We start from the raw sequence: 27,266 nt of genomic DNA, 5'->3' as shown, positions 1-27,266 counted from the left end.
TCGCAGTTTCACAAAGTTTTTATTTGCCATTTAGTATTCTTATGTTTGTTGCCAGTCAAAGACACGTATTATTTTACACTGAAACACAGTACAACATTGACATTACCGATCCAGGCATTATTTATGGGAGTTTAGAAGTTTCTTACACAAAAAAAAAAAACTAAAAAGTGCAAACAAAAAAAACAGTCCACTGTAAATTGCATCTTTTAAGATGTAGTTCATGTTAATTGTGCGAATTTAAGTTCATCATGGAAACAAAAATTAATGAGTAGCAGCAAACAAAAAAAACAAGATGGAACATTTTATAATAATGATCACAATGACGGGTTCAATCACTGGTCAAGATCAATATGGCATCAATGGATCAGCACAAACACAGGCAGGCAGGCAGGCAGGCGCAGGCACACACACACACACACACACACGCACACACACACACACGCACACACACACACACACACACACACACACACACACACACACACGGTCACAGCTTACAGGTTTAGAGGACATTAGGAAGGGACATCAAGTGTTAGCACAGTACCTTAATTAAAACAATGGAGATTTCACACACAGTAAACTCAACATGTCACAGGGAGCTCTAACATCACGAGTCATCTCTCACACTCGCACGCACGCACGCACGCACACGTACGACTAAAGCCGTGATTTGACGCACTTGCTGTATCACACCATTTCCTAACCTTTAGAACGAAAACAAAACAAAAAAATTGTAAGCCCTATTTCTCATTTCTAGAAGGGAAACGTCGGTGAACCCGAGAAGAAAGTAAGTTTCTTTTCTTATATATATATAGATATATCTAGAAGAAATATTGACTGATATTTTATAAGAGGCCAGTTATGAAAAGAAAGCATATGCTGATAAAACATAGACAAGAGTGCATGATGGCAGGGACCGACGGTGAGCTAGGTTGAACAGATTCATATTGAATTCCTTTCCCCTACAAAAGAAAGATATCACCCAGAAATGAACAGAGTTTAGACACCTGTCAGTCTGTCCCTAACTTACAGTAGGTCTGATTAGTCTAACTCCAACAGTGCCACCCACAGTCAGCTATAGGTACTGCAAGTGTGTGTGTGTGTGTGTGTGTGTGTGTATGTGTTTCAGTCTACAGTAACTATGTGTCTGTCAGTCTAACAGTGTGTGTGTGTGTGTGTGTGTGTGTGGTCTTTCCATTTGTTTGTCTTTCTCTCCTATAGTCTCTTAACAGTTAAAATCTCTTAACAGTCTCTGTTTCACATCTCCCAACACAGCCTAGCTGACCTGTCTGTCTATCCCTCCCTCCCTCCCTCCCTCCCCCTCTCTCTCTCTCTTTCACTTTCTCTTGTCTTTCCCTCTCTCTCTCTCTATCTGTCCCTCTCTATCTGTCCCTAGCTGTTAGTTTACTGTGTTGGGTCCCTTAGTCGTTAATCTAGAGGTGCCCCCCCCCAGTCCCTCCCTCCCTCCCGCCCACCCCCCCTCTATGGACAAACACATAGGGCGTGGGGGCCGTCCGTCAGGGGGAGCCGCCAATCTCTTCCCTCTCCCCCCCCCCAGATCAGGGCAGTGCAATACACAGATGGATGAGTTCTCCCATTCACCCTCCTCCTTCTGGCTCACCTGGATGGATGGAGGGGGGAAGGGGGGGGAGAGAAACAAATAAAAACTTAGATGGGGGACAACTTCAGAGTTTGGTTGGTTTGGTCTCCCTGCTCTCATCCTATCCCATTCCTTCTCCCTGCCCTCAACCCATCCCATCTCCCTTCTCCCTTCCCTCAACCCATCCCTTCTCCCTTCTCCCTGCCCTCAACCCATCCCTTCTCCCTGCCCTCAACCTATCCCTTCTCCCTGCCCTCAACCCATCCCATCTCCCTTCTCCCTGCCCTCAACCCATCCCTTCTCCCTGCCCTCAACCTATCCCTTCTCCCTGCCCTCAACCCATCCCTTCTCCCTGCCCTCAACCCATCCCTTCTCCCTGCCCTCAACCCATCCCTTCTCCCTGCCCTCAACCCATCCCTTCTCCCTGCCCTCAACCCATCCCATCTCCCTGCCCTCAACCCATCCCTTCTCCCTTCTCCCTGCCCTCAACCCATCCCTTCTCCCTGCCCTCAACCCATCCCTTCTCCCTTCTCTCAACCCATCCCTTCTCCCTGCCCTCAACCCATCCCATCTCCCTGCTCTCAACCCATCCCTTCTCCCTTCTCCCTGCCCTCAACCCATCCCATCTCCCTGCCCTCAACCCATCTCTTCTCCCTGCCCTCAACCCATCCCTTCAACCCATCCCTTCTCCCTGCCCTCAACCCATCCCTTCTCCCTTCTCCCTGCCCTCAACCCATCCCTTCTCCCTTCTCCCTGCCCTCAACCCATCCCTTCTCCCTGCCCTCAACCTATCCCATCTCCCTGCCCTCAACCCATCCCTTCTCCCATCTCCCTGCCCTCAACCCATCCCTTCTCCCATCTCCCTGCCCTCAACCCATCCCTTCTCCCATCTCTCTGCCCTCAACCCATCCCTTCTCCCATCTCCCTGCCCTCAACCCATCCCTTCTCCCTGCCCTCAACCCATCCCTTCTCCCTGCCCTCAACCCATCCCTTCTCCCATCTCCCTGCCCTCAACCTATCCCTTCTCCCTGCCCTCAACCCATCCCTTCTCCCATCTCCCTGCCCTCAACCTATCCCATCTCCCTGCCCTCAACCCATCCCATCTCCCTGCCCTCAACCCATCCCTTCTCCCTTCTCCCTGCCCTCAACCTATCCCTTCTCCCTGCCCTCAACCCATCCCTTCTCCCTGCCCTCAACCCATCCCTTCTCCCTGCCCTCAACCCATCCCTTCTCCCTGCCTCTCCTCCATCTACCCCCACCCACCCCTCACCCTCACCTACATACCTGACAATAAGGTTGTGGTTTCTCCTTAGGAAGGGGGGGGGCACTAGACACCATAGCAGGCAGACAGCCTCTCCTTCAGCAGGGGGGGGAACTGCTCTGAGAACTGCTGCCAGTTCTCCTCCCCCACCTGGTCCTTAAAGCCATGGAGGATCTGAGGGGGGGAGAGAAATAGAGATTCAGATTCAGAAAACTTTATTGTCCCACTCTTGGGAAATTGATTTCCTTCGCTGTTTAAAAGACATTGTGGCACAATACACATTCCAAAAAAAACACTATATAAAAACGCACAAAGAAAGTCAAATCTGTTTAGAAATCCGTTATTTCTAATTTGTTACTTCTGTCATTACTGTAATGCGTTATCACTAAGTTGATCATCATGTTCTGTCATCATTTCTAATATATAATAAGGTTGTTATATGTTTGCTTTGACGATGTAAGATGTCTTTGTTGTGCCAATAGCTCAATGGATTGAAACGAAAGACCTTTGAACTCAACAGAGAAACGTTGAACCTCAACCTGAAAGACTTCTGTACGCATCATCGTTTACGTTTCACAGCATCTCTCGCTTGAAGTAACATTTAGGTATGAGTGCTGTTGGCCAACCAAGGCCTGTCCCAGAGTGGAATCCGTTGGGGTGGACAGACACAAACACACACCTTGTAGAACATGTCCCTCAGATCATCCTTAGGGCTCACCCAGGAGGCCACAGCATCGCAGAAGAAGATGAAGTCCTAAAGAGACACACACACGACAATGGCCATTTAGAATATATATCTAACAGTGCTGAAGTGTGTATAGTATGTGTGTGTGTGTGTGTGTGTGTGTGTGTGTGTGTCCTCTCTCACCTGTACCACACCCCCAGGGTTTACACCAATCATCATGCAGATCCCACGGAAGGCGGAGTCTTTCTCTTCGTTGTCCCGGATGTTCCGGAGTGACGTACACCTGTCACACACACACACGTCATTCTCTTATCTATCCATCTGTCATTTCTCTCCATGTAGTAATGTCAATACCACAGCTGGTGTATGACTCATAGTAGGCTAACAGGCTTTGTTGCCATGTTCATTGGTGGCATTTGATAGCATCAATATAAGACTTGAATTCAGTGTGTGTGTGTGTGGGTGGTGACTCACCAGTGTCTGACGGACTGTGTGTGTTTGGTGTGTGTGTGTGTGTGTGTGTGTGTGTGTGGGGTGTGTGGTGACTCACCAGGGTCTGATGAACTGTGTGTGTTTGGTGTGTGTGTGTGTGTGTGTGTGTGTGTGTGTGTGTGTGGGGTGTGTGGTGACTCACCAGGGTCTGATGAACTGTTGCAACATGGGCGCCACCTCCTGAGGGCAAACATAGCCCAGACGACCAATCGTAATGGCTGCAGGAAAATGGGAGGAGTCAGGAAGAGGTGTGTGTACCTGTGTTCCCCCAGCAGGGTTTGTGTTTGTGTGTGTGTGTGTTCTCCATCAGGGTTCGTGTGTGTGTGTGTGTGTGTACGAACCTGTGTTCTCCAGCAGGGTCTTGGGTGTATTAGGTCTGTTGATGATCTCCACCAGTTGGTTGAGAACCAGAGCCACATACGGCTGCATCTCCACTCCTGACAGACAGACAGGCAGACAGGCAGACAGACAGACAGACAGACAGACAGACAGACAGACAGACAGACAGACAGGGCTTTATGAACAGCATATGTATTATAACGTCAACAGCTGACACTTTCACCAATTTGCTCTAAGAACAACTGGCAGGAAAGCAGCCTGTGGTCTTCAACACCCTCTTCAACACCCTCTTCCACACCCTCTTCCAGCACCCTCTCACACACCCTCACCCATCTGCATACAGATCTCCCCGATGGCCCAGGTGGCGTTGTTACACACGGAGATGAACTCCGGGTTCAGATTGGTTCCCAGGATCGGCATGAACTCGGCTAGATACACACACACACACACAGGACAGAAGAGGGTTGGGCTTTGCGAAATTGTATTCCCTTTTAATGCATGTGCACAACAAGAAGAAAATAAGAGAGAGAGAGAAAGAAAAGAGGAGAAAGAGAGAAAGAAGAGAGTGAGAGAGAAGAGAAGAGGTGAAAGAGAGAGAAGAGGTGAAAGACAGAAAGACAGAAAATAGAGGTGTGAGGGAGGGAGTGAGAAAGAGAAGAGAGCTGAAAGACAGAAGAGAGAGAAAGAAAAGAGGAGGTGTGTGTGTGTGTGTGTGTGTGTGTGTGTGTGTGTGTGTGTGTGTGTGTGAGAGATAAACAAACGAGAGGACAGTCATGGAGTAGTCACCGATGCAGGGTTTGACGTGGGGGAAACAGGCCTTGGTGAGGTCACCCAGCAGAGCAAAGGAGCTCTGCCTCACCTCTGGCATGGTGTCCTATGAGAGAGATGGAGAAATTAACACACACACACACACACGCACACGCGCGCACACACACACACACACACACACACACACACACACACACACACACACACCCACCTCTCCCCCCCCCCCCCCTCACCTGCATGCACTGGAAGAGCAGGGTCATGATGTTGCTGCGGGCCACCAGCTGGTCCACGTGCCCCCCCAGCCCCTCCGCCAGCCCGCTCAGCAGGTCCAGAGCCACGATCATGAAGTCCTTGTCGGGAGCCTCGTACTGGTCTGGCTGCTGGCTGTACATCTAGGGGAGAGGGGAGAGGGGAGAGGGGAGAGCGTCATGTACAACGTTTGATGTGTGTGTGTGTGTGTGTGTTTGGTGTGTGTGTTTGTTTGATGTGAGTGTGTGTGTTTGATGTGAGTGTGTGTGTGTGTTTGATGTGTGTGTTTGATGTGAGTGTGTGTGTTTGGTGTGTTTGATGTGAGTGTGTGTGTGTGGTGTGTCGCATTTGAATTATTTGGGGATTTCAGGGTAGTTTTTGGTTTCTGCTGCTGCTGCAGGCTCATTATGTAAATTAGCTTGATGTGACCCTGAGCATTCAGGAAACAAATACCCACAGAGGTGACAGCACTGGTAGACACAGGTTCACAGTAGAGGCTGTGTGTGTGTGTGTGTGTGTGTGTGCGTGTGTGTGTGTGCGTGTGTGCGTGTGTGTGTGTGTGTGTGGTGTTTGTATATGTGTGTGTATATGTATGATGTGTGTGTGTGTGTGTGTGTGTGTGTGTGTCTCTCTCACCATGGCCTGAGCCAGTGTCTTCTGTAGCAGAGTGACACAGCGCTGGTAGACAGGTTCACAGTTGAGGCTGTGTGTGTGCGTGTGCGATGGGTGTGTGTGTGTGTGTGTTTGATGTGCGGTGTGTCTGATGTGTGTGTGAATCTCTCTCTCACCATGGCCTGAGCCAGCGTCTTCTGCACCAGAGTGACACAGCGCTGGTAGACAGGTTCACAGTAGGGCAGGAAGCCACTCTGCAGGGCCGTGGCCACAGAGGACAGACACTCCAGCAGGGGGAACAGGTCCTTGTCCTCGTCCTTCAGCTCGTTCCACTTGGCTATGAGGGGGGGCATCAGCTTCTCGATGTACTCCTGGGGGGGGTGTCAAATACAGGAAATAGAGTTATTTCCCTAGTGCAGGGGGGGGGGGAGGAAGAGATAGGACTATAACTCCCAATTATCCTCTCTGTCCATCTCTGATCTGTCCACAGACCTAGAGAAGGCAGGCGTATGGTATCTTTCCCATTCATTTCATGGGGACGAATCGGCTGGTTGAGGGGTGTGTGTGTGTGTGTGTGTGTGTGTGTGTGTGTGTGTGCGCCATCTGACTGGGGACTAACCGGCTGGTTGAGGGGTGTGTGTGTGTGCGCCATCTGACTGGGGACTAATCGGCTGGTTGAGGGGTGTGTGTGTGTGTGTGTGTGTGTGTGTGTGTGTGTGCGCGCCATCTGACTGGGGACTAACCGGCTGGTTGAGGTGATGTCCCACGGAGTCTGCGAGAGTCCCGATGGCGTCGTACAGAATGAGCAGGTTCTTGTGCTGGTACTTCCCAAAGGCAAACACCAGCGTGTCCAGGATGAAACTCAGGTAGGGAACCAACTCTGTACACGCCTCTTCTTCCAGAGTAGCAAACGCACTGAGAGAGAGAGAGAGAGAGAGAGAGAGTGGGAGAGAGAGAGAGTGGGAGAGAGAGAGAGTGGGAGAGAGAGAGAGTGGGAGAGAGAGTGTGGGAGAGAGAGAGTGGGAGAGAGAGAGAGATACACTCAACACATTGTCTCTTTCCAAATATCTGTCCTAAAAGAGAAGACCTCAGATTCTACATCCACATTTCCACACACCCACACAAAAAAACACACCCATCCACCTAACTGCGCACACACACACACACCCCCAACTGCGCGTGAACACATACACAGCCACACACACATACAGCCACACACACCCACGCAACTGCGCGTGCACGCACACACACACACACACACACCCACACACACCCCTACCTGCAGGCGGCCTCCTGCACCCTCTTGTTGCCGTCCAGGATGCGTTTGAGCAGCTCCGTCATCAGGGGCTTCAGGTTGGCGTCGGGGGGCTGGCTGACCACCCAGTGGGCGTAGCGGCTCAGGGTCCAGCAGGCGATGGAGCGGACCAGGGCCTTCTTATCACACAGAGACTGGATGAGGTGGGGGATGAGCTCCGGCAGGTAGGGCACCATGCCCTGCATACAACCTGGAGGAGGAGGAGGGGGGGGGGGGGAGGTGAGAGAGATACAGACACTAAACTGGATGAGCTCAAGCAGGCAGGGCACCATTCCCTGCATACAAGCTGGGGGTGGGGGGGGGGGTGGCAGGATGATGTCATATCTCATCCCCTGACTCATAGGAAGCCCCCATCCTAGTGGACTACATGGCGCCTCCCTCATGCCGTCGCAAATGTAAACGAATGGGAAAGACAGCATCAGGGTCCACAACTCCACGGACACATGAGGAGGTGGACAGGGAGGATTCTTGGGAGTTGTAGTCCTCTCTCTCACCTTCGGCGATGGCCCCCAGCACCAGGATGCCGGACTCCTTGATGACCCAGTCGGGGTGGAAGAGCAGGCCCTTCAGCAGGGGCAGGAGGTGGGGCAGGAGCTCGTCACGAAACACGTTCGCCAGCACGTCCAACGCCGCCGCCGAACACTTCCCTGTGGACACAGAGAGAGGGGGGAGGGAGGGAGGGAGGGAGGGAGGGAGGGGGGAAAGGGAGGGAGGGGGAGGGGGTGGTCAATGCCTGACATCACAATGAGGGACGCGACCCCTAGTTTCATGTGACTTAACCTCTCCTCACCTCATTGGCCAGTCAAGAACCTTCCACTTTTTGGCCCTGAAAAACTCCCTAGTTGCTATGGCAGTAAGTTTTGGGTTGTTTTACTGTAATTAATTAATTAAAAATAATCAATTAATTTGGAGGCATTTGCTTGTACTCGAGCAGAAAAGATGTTTCTGTACACTTCAGAATACATTCTGCTGCTGCTGTCAGCAGTAACATCGTCAATGAAGACAAGTGAGCCGGTTCTTGTGGCACCATGTTTCACAGATGAGTTGGTATGGTGTACATCTTCAGGACACTCTGGTACATGATAATATTAATCTTATCTGTCCACAAAACCTTTTTCCAGACCTCTGCAGGCTTTTTAGGCACTTTTTAGCAAACTGTAACCTGACCATCCCTTTTTGAGGATAACTAGTGGTTTGCACCTTGCAGTGAAGCCTCTGTAGTTGGGCTGCTGCGGATGGTATTCTCTGACACATTCATGCCTCCCTCCTGGAGTGTTCCTGATCTGTGGGAATGTTGTTTTGAGGTTGTCTTAATTAGGGTTAGCATTCTTCAGTCACCCACTGAGGAAGTCTTCCATGGCCTTCCTGATGTTTCAGCCTAATAATGGCTTCCTAGACTTAGACTTCTCTTTGGTCCTCACGTTGACAGACATCAGCAAAGCACCTGAGAACCTGTACTAGGAATCTAGTTTAGTTTTATGATTTAAAATCCTTTAAAATTTTGAGTATAGAGCCAAAAGAAGAATGAAAAATGCTTCACTGTCCCATTACGTACACGACCCAGGGCACTGTATGTTCATTATCGACTACTGTATCAACTACATTATCAAACTGTGACTAAGCTGAGCTGTCACTCACGCAGGTTCCAGTCCGAGAGCGTGTCGTCATCGTCGTCCTCGTCCTCGTCGATGGCCTCCCCCTCCTCCCCCTCCCCTCCCTCGTGCTGCAGGGTGACGGTGCGGGACTTGTGGAAGCGAGGCTTGATGTCCTGCTCACTGTCTGGCACCGTGTCATCCTCCTCTTCCACATCGCCCTGAGAGAGGAGAGAGGGAGGAGAGAGGAGGGAGAGAGAGCGTGGGGGGGGGGAGAGAGGGTGAGAGAGGGGGGAGGGAGGAGAGAGGAGGGAGAGAGAGCAAGGGAGGGGAGGGGGAGAGAGAGCGTGGGGGGGGGGAGAGAGGAGGGAGAGAGGGCGAGAGAGGGGGGAGAGAGGGCGAGAGAGGAGGGAGAGAGAGCAAGGGAGGGGAGGGGGAGAGAGAGCGTGGGGGGGGAGAGCGAGAGAGGAGCGAGAGAGAGCGAGAGAGGGGGGAGAGAGCGAGAGAGGGGGGAGAGAGCGAGAGAGGGGGGAGAGAGGAAAAGAGAGGGGGGAGGGTAAATAGAGTGGGGGGAAGATAAGAGAGAGAGAAGACAGAGAGGGGAATATGATGAAAGGCATGAGAGGAGTGGGGGAGGAGAGAGGGGGGAGAGAGGAGGGAGAGGGGGAGAGAGAGCGAGAGAGAGCGAGAGGGGGGGAGAGAGAGCGAGGGAGGGGAGGGGGAGAGAGAGCGAGAGGGGGGGAGAGAGAGCGAGAGGGGGGGAGAGAGCGAGAGAGGGGGAGAGAGAGCGAGAGAGGGGGGGAAGATAAGAGAGAGAGACAGAGAGGGGAATATGATGAAAGGCATGAGAGGAGTGGGGGAGGAGAGAGGGGGGAGAGAGGAGGGAGAGGGGGGAGAGAGAGCGAGAGAATGTGATTTTTCGGTTTCTTCTAATTCTAGGATAGAAAGTAAGACGGTATGTAAGACTTCATCCACGCTGTGCTCACCTTTAATAGGATGATGTCGATCTCGGAGTACTTCATCCCATTCACCAGGATGGGGATGAGTCTGCAAAGAGGAAGAGAATCATTTGAACTTACCTCCTCACTTCTCAGGAGCCCTGGCTGTCCTGTGTCTAATCCATGTTTATTGTCTGCCTCTCCAAGTCAGGCTTTTGAAAACATCTTATTTATTTATTTATTTCAATTGCTGTCTGGTTGGTCAAGATGCAGAGAAAGGCCAAGAGGGACGAACAACTATCATCTATAATATCTATCATCTATTATATACATTTTGATATCTATTAAAATGCTGGTGAATGAAGAGCTGTCCATCATGCTCAAAATGAATTCCATCAACATTGGTTGTGTAGCGAACAATAATATATGGTATTTATCTGAGGCTTCTATCCAAAGCGACTTGCATTGCAGTACATAATGAAGGACCTTGTAACTCCACTAACTAACTCTAGCTCTTCTAAAGCATGGACCAAACCATCTGTCTCCTGTGGCGGGGGGGTGTACTCACTGGACCATGTGTCCTGACAGGGCCTCCTTGCAGATGGGCTGTTCTGCCAGGGTGAGCCAGAACTCACAGGCCTCCAGAGACACGTTCTCATCTGGGTCCTGGGTACGCTGGAGCATGTACTGATAGAGAGAGAGAGAGGAGGAGAGAGAGAGAAAGAGAGAGCGAGAGAGAGAGAGAGAGAGAGGAGGAGGGAGGAGAGAGAGAGAGAAAGAGAGCGAGAAAGAGAGAGAGAGCGTGAGAAAGGGAGTTAAAAAGAGAAAGGGGGGCCATGAGAGGGTAGAACAAAAGAGAGCAGAGGGAGAAAAAGGATAGAAAGAGAGAAAAAACATTTTTAGAGGATAAAGAAAATACACAGACAATCAGAGAGACTATCTTCATGACAGAGAGAGAGAGAGAGAGAGAAACAGCAGCCATGCTATATTTTCTCGACCCAGTCATGGTAAAGAGTGCCTGAAACAGGGATCGATGGAAACCGCAATTGTTTTACATTCAAAATGTAACCAGCTCAGCCCAGTGAGAGGCTGCTGGGGTGGAAATGGGAAACGTTTGTGGGGTGAAGGTCTGAGGACGACGTTGTTGTTGTTGTGGTTGTCGTTGTTGTTGTCCTCACCTGGATGATGCTGTGCATGTGAGGGATGAGGCGGTCTATCCGGACCTCCAGCAGCATGACCAGCGCCCTGCACACGTTCTTCCTCACCTCACAGTCCTCATCCCCCGCCAACGCAAACAGACTCTGGGAGGAGGGAGGGGGGGGGGGTGAGGTAAGGGAGGAGGGGGGGTGAGGGACGGTTGAGGTAAGGGAGGAGGGGGGGGTGAGGGAGGGAGGGAGGAGGGGGGGTGAGGGAGGGATGAGGTAAGGGAGGAAGTCATTCATTTATTAATCAAAAATAACGACAAAAAGATCTAGATATTTTCCTCGACCCAGTCATGGTAAAAAAGTGCCGAAAACAGGGAATCGGTGGAAACCGCAATTTGTTTTACATTCAAAATATTACCAGCTGAGCCCAGAGCAAGAGGCAGAGACGGTGAGCGGTGTGAGAGAGAGGCAGAGACGGTGAGAGAGAGAGAGGCAGAGACGGTGAGAGAGAGAGAGGCAGAGACGGTGAGCGGTGTGAGAGAGAGAGGCAGAGACGGTGAGAGAGAGAGAGGCAGAGACGGTGAGAGAGAGAGAGGCAGAGACGGTGAGAGAGAGAGAGGCAGAGACGGTGAGCGGTGTGAGAGAGAGAGGCAGAGACGGTGAGCGGTGTGAGAGAGAGAGGCAGAGACGGTGAGCGGTGTGAGAGAGAGAGGCAGAGACGGTGAGCGGTGTGAGAGAGAGAGAGGCAGAGACGGTGAGCGGTGTGTGAGAGAGAGGCAGAGACGGTGTGAGAGAGAGGCAGAGACGGTGAGCGGTGTGAGAGAGAGAGAGGCAGAGACGGTGAGCGGTGTGAGAGAGAGAGGCAGAGACGGTGAGCGGTGTGAGAGAGAGAGAGGCAGAGACGGTGAGCGGTGTGAGAGAGAGAGAGGCAGAGACGGTGAGCGGTGTGAGAGAGAGAGAGGCAGAGACGGTGAGCGGTGTGAGAGAGAGAGAGGCAGAGACGGTGAGCGGTGTGAGAGAGAGAGAGGCAGAGACGGTGAGCGGTGGGAGAGAGAGAGGCAGAGACGGTGAGCGGTGGGAGAGAGAGGCAGAGACGGTGAGCGGTGTGAGAGAGAGGCAGAGACGGTGAGCGGTGTGAGAGAGAGAGAGGCAGAGACGGTGAGCGGTGTGAGAGAGAGAGAGGCAGAGACGGTGAGCGGTGTGAGAGAGAGAGGCAGAGACGGTGAGCGGTGTGAGAGAGAGGCAGAGACGGTGAGCGGTGTGTGAGAGAGAGGCAGAGACGGTGTGAGAGAGAGGCAGAGACGGTGAGCGGTGTGAGAGAGAGGCAGAGACGGTGAGCGGTGTGAGAGAGAGAGAGGCAGAGACGGTGAGCGGTGTGAGAGAGAGAGGCAGAGACGGTGAGCGGTGTGAGAGAGAGAGGCAGAGACGGTGAGCGGTGTGAGAGAGAGAGGCAGAGACGGTGAGCGGTGTGAGAGAGAGGCAGAGACGGTGAGCGGTGTGAGAGAGAGAGAGGCAGAGAGGGTGAGCGGTGTGAGAGAGAGGCAGAGACGGTGAGCGGTGTGTGAGAGAGAGAGGCAGAGACGGTGAGCGGTGGGAGAGAGAGGCAGAGACGGTGAGCGGTGTGAGTGACAGGTTTCCTCTCACCTCAATAAAGGTGTCGATGTTATCCATCAGAGCCTGAGCTCTGCTGATGATGAACTGGTTCACACAGGCGATGGCGTGAGATCTAGGGAGGGAGGGAGGGAGGAGGAGGAGGAGGAGGAGGAGGAGAGAGAGACGTGTTAACTCATTCAGTGCCAAGGGGGAATAAAGTCGCCCAAATTGTCAACATTTCAGAGTGACATGTTGAGACCTCTTCACCCCCACTTCCCCCCTGTAAATATATATATTTTTTTTTTAAAAGGGCATTACGACTGCCAATGGCCCCTGGTCTGAGCATTGATTACTTTTTCTTATGATGACTGATGGATAGACGATTCGCTTACGATTCACTAAGTCGCTTTGGATAAAGGCGTCTGTAAAATGCCATATATGTAAATGTGACCTCTGACCTGATCTTGGGGCTGCAGTGTTTGAAGAACTGCAGGAACTTGGGGATCATGATGTTGAGAGGCCGGTTCAGGGCGTCGCTGTCCAACAGCTCAGACGAGTCCTCACAGATCTTCTGGAGCGCTCCGAAAGAACCCTGGAGGACAGAGACGGAGACGGAGACACACACATACACACAGAAAGAGAGAAAGACACAAACAAACACACACACACACACACAGCCATGATAGAGAAAGAGACACAGACACACAGTTAACCTTGTATTAGATGAAGGAACCCCAGACTAGATCAGACAACCACAGAACACTGAGCATCACGTACGAGAGCTGGGTGAGGATCAGACTCTATCAACACATCCAGCATCGTGTATTCTCATGAGACTTAGATCATCACATCCACAACTGCAGTCAAGCTAATGTGTGTGTGGGGGGGTGCGTGTGTGTGTGTTTTCATAACTTTCATTTCTAAAGCAGCAGTAATAGGAGAGGACTGTTTTACTATAGTGAGACAGACATGGTGTGTGTGTGTGTGTGTGTGTGTGTGTGTGTGTGTGTGTGTCTGACCTCGCAGGTGTTGTAGTCGTCAGAGTTGAGAAGGTTACAGAGCTGAGGCAGCAACTCAGGCCATGTCTGCAGCTCCCCTTTAGATGATATGGTCGTGATCAGGATACCTACACACACAGGAGGGAGTGGGTGAGGTGTACGCACACACACACACACACACACACACTTGAGCTTATACAGTGCACACTCCCACAGACTGACGACTCCACCTCCAAAGGTTCATCCACCCACACAGCCTGACTCACTCACTCACTAATACAATCTCCCACACACACACACACACACACACACACACACACACACACACACACACACACACACACACACACACACACACACACACCGATGGTGGCTCTGATGAGGGCCGACGGGTCCCCGATGTTGTTGAGACATTCTCGCTTGATGAAGTCAGCCACAGCCGGGGGGAAGTTCTGGTAGTGAGCCTTAACGTTGTTCTTCAATATCAGACCACTCAGAGAACGAGTAGGCTCATCTAGAGACAGAGGAGAGGAGAGAGGAGAGGAGAGGAAAGAGGAGAGGGGGGGGGGAGAAGAGGAGAGGAAAGAGGAGAGGAAAGAGGAGAGGAAAGAGGAGAGAGGGGGGGGAGAAGAGGAGAGGAAAGAGGAGAGAGGGGGGGGGGGGTAGAGAGAATATGGGCGAGTGAGGTAAGAATACATTTCAAGCGATGGAATTCTGCATGGATATACACAATCCTGATGCACACACGTCCTTACAGTGCACACGCACACACACACACACACAACTTACCCTCTGATTTGAGGCTTGTAAGGACAAAGATGAGATAGTTGTTGAAGTCTGGAAACTGGTTCAGCTGTTCCAGTTTCTAGAGGCACTGTTAAGGAAGTCAACCTCACTGACAAGACATAAAAAATGCACATGCACACACACACACACACACACACACACACACACACACACACACACACACACACAGTAACTCCCACTCCCAGACATAACTACAACCTATCCGCTTGTCTCCCTCCCTCCCTCCCTTTCTCTCTCACACTGTAAACACACACACAACCCTAATTTACTCTACAGAGCCAAACCACGCTGAGCTGTACTGGGCTGGCCTGCTTATGCATTAAGTTGCTGTACAAGTTCTAAAAAGAAAGTGTTAAAGGAAATGATTGCAGCCAGCAGGGGATGGTTCGGGTTGGCCCTCTGGTGTGTAGAGAACCATGCTGTGAGGAGTAACACTCCCACGCATATTACATGTCTCTCTCTCTCAAGACTCCCTCAAAAGAAGACATATGGAGGATGGCAACACTCCCACAGATGTCTGTCTGTCTGTCTGTCACACACACACAAGTGGTAGGATACTTCCTGCACGGCTCTCTGCGTAGCCGTGTCTGGGGACTGGGAGTCCTTCAGGAGCTGAAGCACTTGCTGCAGACCTTGTTCATCCGGCTGCCACTCCATCCTGCGGGCACACACACACACACACACACACACACACACACACACACACACACACACACACACACACACACACAGAGAACGATAAGCTCTGTTGAGTTTAGCTGGTCACGCACTTCCATTCTAGCTAGTTAGTTCCATCCACCATCACTTTGCACAAAGGCAAATAAAACTTGCAAGACAACTAGGACTGGGAACACACGCATCTTGTTATCAACTACTCATACCTAGTAGCTGGCTACTAACTTGTATATGCTTGAAGCTAAAGTTAAGCTAGCTAAGCTCGCCAAGCGACCGCACACGAAATGAGAATCCCTCGCATCGAGAAGTGAGATCAGCGACGTAGTTAGCTACTTCGGCTAGCGTCGGGAGTCTGAGCAGATCCCTCCGCCAGCATTCCATCAGAGGCTGGGTGGCTAGCTGGCTAATCACGACAGCCTCTCCGGCCTGGCCCTCGCACAGCATCATAAAGCGAGGAACATTAGCAAGTTAGCAACATTAACATGCATTTCAATGTGCAACTGACCCGAGTAGTGATAAATGGCAGTCGGTAGTGCCATATATATATGTTTTTTTTTAGCAAGGACAAAGGAAACCAATTTGCATTCGAATCACGAATACATTTGTATGCATGACATGACCATGCTAACATTAGCTATTTGGCTAGCTAGCTCAGCTGGCTAGGTTCATGTTGAAAGTGCCGCCAAAGCGTTTACCTGGTAGCACCGATTTGTCAGATCTGTAATCCCTTTGTTTGCAGTACTGTAGAAATTATGATGTACAGCGCGGCGATTGCGACCCAAATGTTAACAAATGGGCTTGAAACTAGCCGTTTAAAACACACATATAATATCGAATCCTTTGCTGTTGGTATGTATGTGAGAAATCTAGTAGATTCAAAAAAATCTACCCTGTACCGACTCGGCTTCCGTACATTACTGCTGGGTCTGTTTTGACCAATCAGCGATGCGTTCTCTTCTCATATGATTTGAAGCGGAAACTGTTCCGTCAACACTCGTGAATGTCAAATTTGAGAAGAATTTATGAACCCCAGCTTTATCCCCAGAGAAATGTACAAAGTTAGTATACATGTGGCCACTTCTTTTCACGCCACGTCTTTTAATTCAGTGCGTTGTGTAATTGTAATTCATCTATTAACCACTGGGTGGTGACAAAGACACATACATGAGAAAGGAAAGGTGTTTTGGGCTTGAGTGACTGCCAGGTAAATAGGTCGACAATATGTCCAGTAAAAAGTGCAGTTCCATATTTGAAAGCAAGTCATTTGAATACACCCGAAAAAAAAAAAAACATGGAGGTTTAAGAGAACATTTTCAGTGAAGCGAGAGAGACACAATAACCAATTTCAAAACACAACTTTATTCATATCAGCTATGAATACATCTGCTCAGTGCTCACATTGACTACGACTGGAGAATACATGGACAGTTTGTCAGTTTGTAAGTCTTTGCTTGTGCTGCTTTCCAACCTTAATTCAGGCTCACGCCAGAACACCCCTGAATCACTGACAAAACGGATGAAAACAGTGAGGCAGGATGGATAGAAGAGCGGAGGGGGAAACCTGAACAGAGAGATGAATGGACGGAGGGATGGAAAGGAGGCCGATGCAACAAGTTGCCGTGTTCAGCAGAGGGAGCTGATCTCGCTCTTGCTGCAGCCCCACTTGCAGCAGGCGTTGGATAGCCCCACCACAACGTCCCGCCCCTTCCTGTCTGCGCTGCGCAGCGCCTCCAGCACTTCCGCCGAGATGGGCGAGCGGGCTATCCTGCTGAACGCAGCGTTGGCAGACCCTGCATCCCTGACCCCTTCTGCCCAGTCCTGGGCCGACCATCCTGGGTGCTGCTTGTTGTCGGGTCCGGTGATTTTGTTGGAGCTCCACGGGTTTGAGGCCTCATCCTCGATGTCGCCTGGAAGAAAATGATATCAAATGAATTTTCAGAGGTTGAAATGACGGTCGAAGAAATGGAACGTGGACGCTTAGTGGCTTAGCACATTAATGCGCATACCACATAATCGCAAGGTTCCTGGTTTGATTCCGACCCTCGACATATCTTGTATGTCATCCCTCCTCTCTCTCTCCCATCCTTCCTATCAACCTCTACTGTCTCTATCCCAATAAAGCAGAAATGCACTAAAAACATATTAAAAAAAAAGAAGAAATGGAACGTGATGCTATCGTGCCAAATGAGAGAAAAAACAAAACGTGTTGTATTGTTGGTCCTCCGTGGCACAAAAAGACTGATTAGGCAGTCAGAAAGAAAGATCGGCAGGAAGGGACACAGAGACGGGGCCAGACAGACTGACAAAGAGACAGACAGTGAGACACAATTGGACGAGAAGAGACAGACGGAAATATACAAACAGGTAGACTGAAAGACAAAATACACACACACACACACACACACACACCTGTCTTACCTGAGTCCCCTACTGCTCTCCTCCAGCGAGAACCTCCGCAGGTGAAGATGACGGCTCGTATGAACTCTCGTCCGCACAGCTTCACACCGTAGATGGAGGACTGGCCGTCGGCGGCCCGCGTCCTGCCCACCAGCGCCACCAACAGGCCAAACGTCAGCACTGCAACCTTCCACATGACGAGAACGAGAGGCGGTGAGGGGTAGAAGACGGGAGTAGGACTCGAGCAGGAGGAACCTTGAATGTGACGAGCTGCTGGGTTGAGACTCTTTCTCTCCTCGACGGGTGTTGTTCGTTTCTCTCTTCTGCAGAGTCTCCCTCCTCCTTATATAGTCCACCCAGCCACACGGTGGCCGACCCTCTCCCTCACACACCCCTGCGTTGTCGTACGGCACCAGGAGATAAGAGAGCTGAGACCTTTGGGAGAACAATGGCCAGAATACGAGATGTGGTGATGCGACTATGCATCCGCGTTAACGTGTCGGGGTGGAAGTGATGTCAGAGGTGGACCACCGTCTAATCTAATCGCCAGTGGCCTTTCGTTGGCCTTTATGTCCCCCAACGGTCCTCCTGTGTCACCTCTCTGCCCCCTATGTCCTACTGCTGCAGCCTGGAGGAGGATACGCTATCTGTTTCAGGGATGGAAAAGTAGACGTAGACACACACACACACACACACACACAAACACACACACACACACACACACACACACACACATTACTCACACACTTTCACTGAATGCACACGTACAGACACACATAACCACACACACACACACATTACTCACACACTTTCACTGAATGCACACGTACAGACACACATAACCACACACACACACACACATTACTCACACACTTTCACTGAATGCACACGTACAGACACACATAACCACACACACACACACACATTACTCACACACTTTCACTGAATGCACACGTACAGACACACATAACCACACACACACACACATTACTCACACACTTTCACTGAATGCACACGTACAGACACACATAACCACACACACACACACATTACTCACACACTTTCACTGAATGCACACGTACAGACACACATAACCACACACACACACACACACTTGTTAGAGCACCTTTTCCACTTTTACCTCTCTACTGCTAACACACACACACACACGCATGCACACACAGGAGCAGGTATGCACACACACGCATGCATGCACACACAGGAGCAGGTATGCACACACAGGAGCAGGTATGCCCAAGGACATTTTAGGACTAGGTAGGAAGAAAGTGTCAGTAGATTGTCATCAGAGGCAACACATTGATAGATTGTAAGAATGAATATATGGACACAACGCAGGATACTAACATCATATGGTCTGGGTGTGATTTGTGGAGTGGTAAAGTACGGCAAGGCATGTGGGTCAAGGGAAGGGGTTGTCTCCTATTCACCCTCCCCTAACTAGAATACCAGAGGGCTGGGCTATGTTCCTGTTTAAATAGGCCACTTTTAAGAGTGGTAATCAGAGACGCCTAGCCGTAGAGCTAGTAAGAACATGTATATGTCAGCTGTACTGTTTCCTGTCATACTACAATAAAGATCAAGACTTCTCTCCCTAAAATTCGTGGTCCAGACTGTTCATTCCAAAACAGTGGAATCTCACAACGAATTCCTGTTTTTTCAAGAAATATGGAAGACTGAAGCATATGTTTGTATTTCTAATGAGGAAAAGTCTCATTAGGAAAGGTTTATAACATAGCAGTAGTGAGATAAACAAAATTTAAAAAAAAAAGATACAAAGTTGTATGAGCATAATGCAATAGTCATATTTTTTTGACTGACATTGATGTTGTCCAATAGCTATTAAAATAAAGGGGTGTGCTCCAGTGGCCTAGTGGGTGGTGAAAATGATGGACAGAGGTTGTCGACGAATCGGTTAACAGATAATGTACTTGACGTAACGATGCTCATATGACAGGGCGGTAAAATGTTAGCCACCCCTTCATGTTATCCAATCAAGGTTAGGAAGAGGGCGGGATGAAGACGGGTGGGTAGCAACAGTTGCCCCGGTGAGGACGAGGCGCCATAGTCACGGTAGTCCTGGCGACAAGAACCAAGCAACGAGAATCAACAACAACAACCCGAATCATTTAAAAATAAAACTTTAAACGCCAAAACCGGGAAATTGAGGTGAATAAGCAACTTGTTTTAGAGCATATCGTCATATGTTTCTCCCTGAAAATTATGGCGAAGATTTGTGATGTTTTATACCTTGTGCCTAGCTTGACATTGCAAGAGCGTGGCGGAGATGCAGGAGAGCAGTATGCTGAGGTTGGTAGTCACTTTCCAGGAGCCAGGCGATTGTTATGAAGATGTCAAATCTATGATAGGAGTACAAAATGGCGGGTGTTGTAATATGAGAATCTTGTCCAAGCTATTAGTTGTGCAATGTTTCCTGCCAAAGCTTTTAAAATGTCATTCTTGTAAAAAATAAATAAAAAAAAGGCAAGCCGAGGGAGTCGAGTTCATTATGGTTTGTTTAACGGCTCGTCTCGAAAAGGAAAACCCACTTTCGATATTTGGTAGAAAAGAAAAAAAAAGACTCGAAACATTTTCTAGATTTACAAAAGAGGCATGAGGCCGAATCATATGGACACGTAGTCATTCAAAAGTTCAAAGTAATGTCTTGAATTGTGTTATTTCGTGACTGTGAAAAAGTTTTCAGCGTGGAATAGTGAATGTCGTTGGTGTCTGCCAGATCATATGCTCGCCTTGTGGCGCTGCTCTGTCGTGGCTGTCACGCAACGTAGGGGAGGCGTGGCCTCCTGATGGGAGGGCTTAGCATAGGTGTGTGACTGACATCACCTGAAGCCAATTGAAAGTCGATATGGCGCGTTTGAACCGATGACGCGGGGAATTATGTTTCATTAGTCGCTGAGCATATTTCCTCAGGACAGGGAGCGTTTCCTGTGTGTGCTGTCGCTGTCACAAACACTGGGGGAGAGTGCATGTGTGCAATCGCTTTAACGTCACATGGCGCACTTGTAGTAAAACATCTCATTGTCCTTCATGTCACTGTGACCTTTGACACACACACACACACGCACGCACGCACACGCACACTGTGTGTGTTATAAAGAACACGTTGGCAGTGTTAACGTACTGTGGGCCCAAACAGGAAGGGCCTTAATGTGCTGTTCAGCCTCAGACAAAGGGCTTACATCCGCTGCTGATTTCTGTCCCTGATGTTAGCACACACACACACACACACACACACTCACACACACACACACACACACACACACACTGAGGTGCTGCAACGAGAAGTGGTCTAAGAGTGACATGAAAGGTTTGCTGGTGCGTGTTGTCAATCAAGACTGAAGGAATGGTTGTCATACTAAACTCTGTGTGTGTGTGTGTGTGTGTGTGTGTGTGTGTGTGTGTGCGCGACCAACCCCTGCTCTCCCCAATATAGTGTCCCAGCTTCAGCCACCATGGCGACTCAAGGCTACTCGGAGGACCTCCGGCCAACCCCCCAGGCCAACAACGTGGGCGCCATAGCAACGCCCTCTTCCACACCCTCTCCCTCCACGCCGACCCACTTCCTGTCTGAGAACCAATCAGGCAATCCCGCCTTAACAGCCGGACAAGACTCACTTCCTGTACAGGCCACACCCACCCAGGCCCACAAGACGGTGGTCCTGGCCACGCCCATTCAGCAGTACGTTACCGCGGAGATCCAGAGCATTGCGGAGCAGCAGAGTAACGGTCAGAGTATGCCGCAGTACATCGTAGTGACTGTTACAGGTGAGAAAGACACACACGCACACACTCTCTGTTGTCTGTCATTCTTGATGAGGCATGTATAGGCCCGACATGCCACACCTTTCTCCTGAGAGCTGTTACCACGGTTACCCACCAGACCTGTTGGACAGGGTCTCTGGGTTCCGGGTCTAGACACACACAGAGAGAGAGAGAGAGAGAGAGAGAGAGAGACAAAGAGAGAGAGAGAGAGAGAGAGAGAGAGAGACAAAGAGAGAGAGAGAGAGAGAGAGAGAGACAAAGAGAGAGAGAGAGAGAGAGAGAGAGAGAGAGAGAGAGAGAGAGACACACAGAGAGAGAGAGAGAGAGAGAGAGAGAGAGAGAGAGAGAGAGAGAGCTGAGAACCATTCTCAACAGTACTATGTCAACATTCACCGGCCCCTTTATTAGGTACACCTTGCTAGTACTGGGTTGGACCCCCTTTATTAGGTACACCTTGCTAGTACTGGGTTGGACCCCCTTTATTAGGTACACCTTGCTAGTACTGGGTTACTTCTGCTTCAAGGTTCGACGTGTTGTGTGTTCAGAGATGGTCTTCTGCATACCTTGGTTGTAACGAGTGGTTATTTGAGTTACTGTTACCTTTCTATCATCTCGAACCAGTCTGGCCATTCTCCTCTGACCTCTGGCATCAACAAGGCATTTTCGCCCAGAGATCTGCCCCTCACTGGATATTTTCTCTTTTTCAGACCATTCTCTGTAAATGCCCTAACGTATATAGGGCATTTCTGCTTTATTGGGATAGAGACAGTAGAGATTGACAGGAAGGATGGGAGAGAGAGAGAGGAGGGATGACATGCAAGATAGGTCGAGGGTCGGAATCGAACCAGGAACCTTGCGATTACGTGGTAAGCGCATTAGTGTGCTACGCCACTAAGCGCCCCCGTCAATGGGAAACGTGAACAATGATTTGAGTTCCTCATACGGAGCTGGAGTTAGGATCCCACCCTGAATGTGTAACTGTACTATTTGGGTGAGTTATACTGGTGAGTTTCCCCGAAAGCTTCTCAGCTAATGTGGTACATGAATGTCTCTCAACAGCAACCCAGTCACAGGAGAGTAACAATGTAGAATTGATGGTCAATGTCCTGTGTGTGACCAAGCGAAATGTCTTAACCTCTTAAACCGGACTGGCCTTTTAATTGGGCCCGAATTCTGCTTGAATTTGATTATTGTTTACTTTCTCCTTGTCATGTTTAGTAAGTTATTCTGAGCGTGTCCACACAACACTTGCCTATCAAATGGCATCCCGCTTTTGCATCTGATCACCAATTTCTAATGTTATAAGCACTTTGTTTTTAGACGGAAATTAGTCAAAATAGGGTTCCGCTGAAGAAACGAAGCCTGTCGCTGTTATACTAGTGAGCTGGGAACGTTAGCTAGGTTAGATGCGACGTTTTCACTGACCCACTTTACAGGGAGGAGAAGTATTTCACAGTAACGTGTGTGGAAGAGCTCTCAAACTGGAGTGGCTGTTAGACTGAAGGTTTCAAAGTTCCTAATTTGCCACTTGACACATTGAATGGAGTCTCCTACACAAGTCCTAACCCTAACCCTAACCCTAACCCTAACCCTAAGAAAAGACAGTGGCAGACCTAGCACTGCTGTTTGAAGTGTGCCACATGGAGAGTTAGATTTGGTTTGACTGCTGCAGAGCATTAGCAGTGCTTGGTAGGTGATGCAGTGTAAGAGTGTGGTAGACTTGCCACCGTGGAGAATCTGACAGTGTTGTGTGTCCATGGGGCAGCAACAGGCTGGCTGAAGTGGGTAGAACAGAAGAATAGGAAGCCTTTGGCTTCACACGGCATAAAAAACAAACAGAAGACATGTCGCAAAACATCACTGTGCCATGTAAGGCTATGTACTGTATGGTGCGCACGCACGCACGCACGCACACACACACACACACACGCACGCACGCACACACACACACACACACACACACACACACGCACGCACGCACACACACACACAGACACACACAGACACAAACAGTGGTCCTTTCACTGTGTGTTTATTTCAGGGCTGTCTATAAGTGGAGCACACACACACACACACACACACCCCTAGGCTGCCAGTATCACATAACACTGGTGTCGCCTTGCTTACAGAGAGGGGGGGGGGACTCACAAGGCCTTGACTCTCTATCACTCTCTATCACTCTCTCTCTCTCTCTCTCTCTCTGTTGCTCTCTATCTCTTTCTTCATCTGTCTATCTTTGTCTATTCTCTGTCAGTTCAATTCAAATGAGCTTTATTTGCATGGGAAACATGTTTACAATCTCTCTATTGCACTCTCTTTCTGTCTGTCTGTCTATCCTTCTCTCACTAATTATTGTATTCTATCTGTCTCTCTCTATTGCACTCTCTTACCCCCCCCTCTCTCTGTATCTCTGTATATCCTTTTATCTCTAATTGTTGTCTTTCTCTCTATCAAACCCCAACCTCTCTCTCTATTGCACTCTTCCTTTCTCTCTTTATTTGGCTCTGTCTATCTTTCTCTTTGTCTAATCCCCTCTCTCTCTCTATCTGTCTCTCCTTTCTTCATTTCTGTCTCTTTCTCTCTATCAAATCCCTCCCCTCTCTCTGTTGCACTCTTTTTCTCTCTCTTTCTCTTTCTCTCTCTCTTTTTCTTTGTCTCTCTATCTTTCTCTTTGTCTAATCATCTCTCTCTCTCTCTCTCTCTCTATTCGTTCTCTCTGTCTTTCTTTTGTTTTTGTTCACGTCATATCTGTCCATCTCTCGTCTCTGTATTGCTTCCTTGCTCTCTATCATCAACGTGCATCCAGTATTCATCCAGTATTCATCCAGTATTCATCCGCACGTTGCTGAAAATAAGATCACATTGATCATATTATGATCAAAAAGATTAAAAGACGTGGAAGCAAGGGAGAATCAAGTCAACACGATGTGATGAAGAGAGGGAGGGATGGGACAGAGAGGGAGGGAGAGAGGGAGGGAGAGAGGGAGGGAGGGATGAGACAGAGAGGGAGAGAGGGAGGGAGGGATGGGACAGAGAGGGAGGGAGAGAGGGAGGGAGGGATGGACAGAGAGGGAGAGAGGGAGGGAGGGATGGGACAGAGAGGGAGGGAGAGAGGGAGGGATGGGACAGAGAGGGAGGGATGGGACAGAGAGGGAGGGATGAGACAGAGAGGGAGGGAGAGAGGGATGGGACAGAGAGGGAGGGATGAGACAGAGAGGGAGGGATGGGACAGAGAGGGAGGGATGGGACAGAGAGGGAGGGAGAGAGGGAGGGATGGGACAGAGAGGGAGGGATGAGACAGAGAGGGAGGGAGAGAGGGAGGGATGGGACAGAGAGGGAGGGAGAGAGGGAGGGATGGGACAGAGAGGAGGAAGAGAGGGAGGGATGAGACAGAGAGGGAGGGATGAGACAGAGAGGGAGGGAGAGAGGGAGGGATGGGACAGAGAGGGAGGAAGAGAGGGAGGGATGAGACAGAGAGGGAGGGATGAGACAGAGAGGGAGGGAGAGAGGGAGGGATGGGACGAGAGGAGGGAGAGAGGGAGGGATGGACAGAGAGGGAGGGATGGGACAGAGAAGGAAGGATGAGACAGAGAGGGAGGGATGAGACAGAGAGGGAGGAAGAGAGGGAAAGATGGGACAGAGAGGGAGGAAGAGAGGGAAAGATGGGACAGAGAGGGAGGGAGAGAGGGAGGGATGGGACAGAGAGGGAGGGATGGGACAGAGAGGGAAGGATGAGACAGAGAGGGAGGGATGGGACAGAGAGGGAGGGATGGGACAGAGAGGGAGGAAGAGAGGGAAAGATGGGACAGAGAGGGAGGGATGGGACAGAGAGGGAGGAAGAGAGGGAAAGATGGGACAGAGAGGGAGGGAGAGAGGGAGGGATGGGACAGAGAGGGAAGGATGGGACAGAGAGGGAGGGATGGGACAGAGAGGGAAGGATGGGACAGAGAGGAGAGAGAGAGAGGGAGGGATGGGACAGAGAGGGAGGGATGGGGACAGAGAGGGAAGGATGGGACAGAGAGGGAGGGAGAGAGGGAGGGATGGGCCAGAGAGGGAGAGAGAGAGAGGGAGGGATGGGACAGAGAGGGAGGGGATGGGACAGAGAGGGAGGGAGAGAGGGAAAGAGGGCGGAAGAGAGGGAGGAAGAGAGTGGGAAAGGATTCACTTCGACTGAAAACGTGAACGAAAATGAGTGAGTGACACATTTTGGTCACCCTTTATTTCACCAGCCTGTTGAAGCTGGTATTTGGCCAATATTTACCAAGAAACGATGACATGCTAACTATGAGGTAACAAGGTGTACTTCCTGGTTTACCTCAGTAAATTCAGCAGCACGAGTAACTGCCTGGTGACCAAGTGGCACACAGGACTACATGAGTCAGTGCATGAAATGGCGAGTGTAATTAATGATTATAAATGATTAGCAGGTAATAAGGTTTTTATCCTTTACTTTACTTTACTTGATAAAATAATACCTGCTTAAGACTGGACTGTGAAAGGATTACCAAAAATGTGCTCTCTCTCCCTCCCTCCCTCCCTCCCTCCCTCCATCCCTCCATCCGATACCTGTGTTTATACGATGGGGGATTGCACCCTCCATCTGGAGAGATTAGCTGTCCAAGGCCTCCCTCTGCCTGTAGGATATAAGGATGGAGGGGAGATGGGGAGATAGAGACAAACACACCACCTCGCTGGTTCTGTCATCTCTCCATCTATCGATCTCTCTGTCTTTCTCTCTTTCTCTCTGTGCCGTGAGCTATGTTCTTCAATAACTGCTATTACAGTTTGGATGGAGCGTATCGTGAGTATTACAAGGACTGTTTGGGTTTGCATTATGTGTGCATTGTTCATGGTTCGATAACGTTGAGGATATTACCTGATGATCTGTGGTCTCTCTCTCTCTCTCTCTCTCTCTCTCTCTCTCTCTGTTTCTGTCTCTCTGTCTCTGTTTCTGTCTCTCTGTCTCTCTCTGTCTCTGTTTCTGTCTCTGTTTCTGTCTCTCTGTCTCTCTCTCTCTCTGTTTCTGTCTCTCTGTCTCTCTGTTTCTGTCTCTGTTTCTGTCTCTCTGTCTCTCTCATCCTCATCCCCCCGTTGTATCCCTGACATCCCTATCCCTGACCCATCCTCACTCTCCCTCTCCTTCTCTTTCCCTCCGCTGTTCTCTCCTTCTCTTTCTCTACTTCTACCTGTGCTGTGTTTGTGTGCCTCTCTTTCTCTCCATTTCTATTCCTCTGTTCCTTCTGTCACTTTTTTCTGTTCTTTCTTTCTGCCTTTCCCTTTTCTTCTCTCTCTGTCCCCCTTCTCTCTCTCTCACTCTCTCGCACTCTCTCTCTCCCCCCCTCTCTCTCCCCCCCTCTCTCTCTCTCTCTCTCTCCCCCCATAGAGGGGTCTGTCCACTCCAGTGACAGTGTGTCAGATTCCAGCCCCCCTGCAACCACGGTGCAGACAGGTGTGCCCACCCAGGTAGTGCAGCAGGTGCAGACCACCCAACAGGTACGGCGTCAACACACACACACACACACACACCCAACACACACACACTTTTCACACTTGTGTTGATTGATCGGACACACACCTAACACTTCTATCTAACCAGCAGTGTAGTGGGTTAGGTAAGGGTTAAGGTTAGGGTTAGGTTAGGGTTAAGGTTAGGGTTAGGGTTAGGTTAGGGTTAGGGTTAGGTTAGGGTTAAGGTTAGGGTTAGGGTTAGGGTTAAGACCCGGCCACACTAGTCGGTTGTATTTATTAATTACGGATTGAGCTAATGGGGTTCCTCTGTGGGAGTCATCCGTTGACGTTGATTGGGTTAGGGTTAGGGTAAGGACAAAAAACTTTACACACACACACACACACACACACACACACACACACACACACACACACACACACACACGCACAGTCGATGGCTGATGTGTAGGTTTGGTTATTCATTTTTGTCGCAATTTTGTCACAATTCACTCACAAACAATTGTTGTCTTCCACTGGTAACATGTTATCTA

At 50.0% G+C, this 27,266-nt stretch overlaps 3 protein-coding genes across 8 annotated transcripts in view; 1 reads left to right on the top strand and 2 right to left on the bottom strand.

Annotated features, from left to right (window-relative positions):
* Nucleotides 1-15,917, bottom strand: tnpo2b (transportin 2b). 2 transcript variants are annotated; one of them, XM_083693761.1, is made up of 24 exons: nt 15,765-15,917; nt 14,953-15,052; nt 14,377-14,452; nt 13,952-14,101; nt 13,609-13,715; nt 13,048-13,181; nt 12,641-12,722; nt 11,030-11,152; nt 10,420-10,538; nt 9,900-9,960; nt 8,960-9,134; nt 7,816-7,968; nt 7,286-7,511; nt 6,750-6,921; nt 6,183-6,377; nt 5,379-5,537; nt 5,164-5,251; nt 4,701-4,805; nt 4,380-4,475; nt 4,181-4,256; nt 3,730-3,829; nt 3,541-3,615; nt 2,885-3,035; nt 1-1,621 (listed from the first exon to the last, which is right to left on the bottom strand). In XM_083693761.1, exons 2-23 carry the CDS (start codon nt 15,049-15,051, stop codon nt 2,928-2,930), a joined length of 2,679 nt encoding a protein of 892 aa, XP_083549887.1. In that variant the 5' UTR covers nt 15,052; nt 15,765-15,917; the 3' UTR covers nt 1-1,621; nt 2,885-2,927. The 2 variants fall into 2 exon arrangements, with proteins under 2 accessions (XP_083549887.1, XP_083549888.1); XM_083693762.1 differs by having other exon boundaries at nt 4,707-4,805.
* Nucleotides 15,918-16,407: 490 nt separating this feature from the next.
* On the bottom strand, nt 16,408-20,017 carry rln3b (relaxin 3b). 2 transcript variants are annotated; one of them, XM_083693949.1, is made up of 3 exons: nt 19,735-20,017; nt 17,488-18,113; nt 16,408-16,976 (listed from the first exon to the last, which is right to left on the bottom strand). In XM_083693949.1, exons 2-3 carry the CDS (start codon nt 17,660-17,662, stop codon nt 16,693-16,695), a joined length of 459 nt encoding a protein of 152 aa, XP_083550075.1. In that variant the 5' UTR covers nt 17,663-18,113; nt 19,735-20,017; the 3' UTR covers nt 16,408-16,692. The 2 variants fall into 2 exon arrangements, with proteins under 2 accessions (XP_083550075.1, XP_083550076.1); XM_083693950.1 differs by lacking the exon at nt 19,735-20,017 and having other exon boundaries at nt 17,488-18,117.
* The window catches only part of rfx1b (regulatory factor X, 1b (influences HLA class II expression)), a 17,394-nt gene continuing 9,731 nt past the window's right edge, over nt 19,604-27,266 (top strand). For 3 of the 4 annotated variants that reach the window (XM_083693945.1, XM_083693947.1, XM_083693944.1), the window contains exons 1-3: nt 19,744-19,794; nt 20,939-21,270; nt 26,651-26,760. In XM_083693945.1, the coding sequence (XP_083550071.1) occupies nt 19,772-19,794; nt 20,939-21,270; nt 26,651-26,760 (465 nt within the window). In that variant the 5' untranslated portion in view covers nt 19,744-19,771. Of the gene's footprint in view, nt 19,654-19,743; nt 19,795-20,938; nt 21,271-26,650; nt 26,761-27,266 lie in introns of those variants that run through there. The other variant, XM_083693946.1, reaches the window with a different exon arrangement.

The sequence above is a fragment of the Argentina silus genome (genome assembly GCF_951799395.1).
Source record: "Argentina silus genome assembly, chromosome: 22".
NCBI classification, from domain to species: domain Eukaryota; kingdom Metazoa; phylum Chordata; class Actinopteri; order Argentiniformes; family Argentinidae; genus Argentina; species Argentina silus.
The sequence above is the reverse complement of the archived record's forward strand: the minus strand, read 5'-3'. Positions and strand labels throughout refer to the sequence as shown.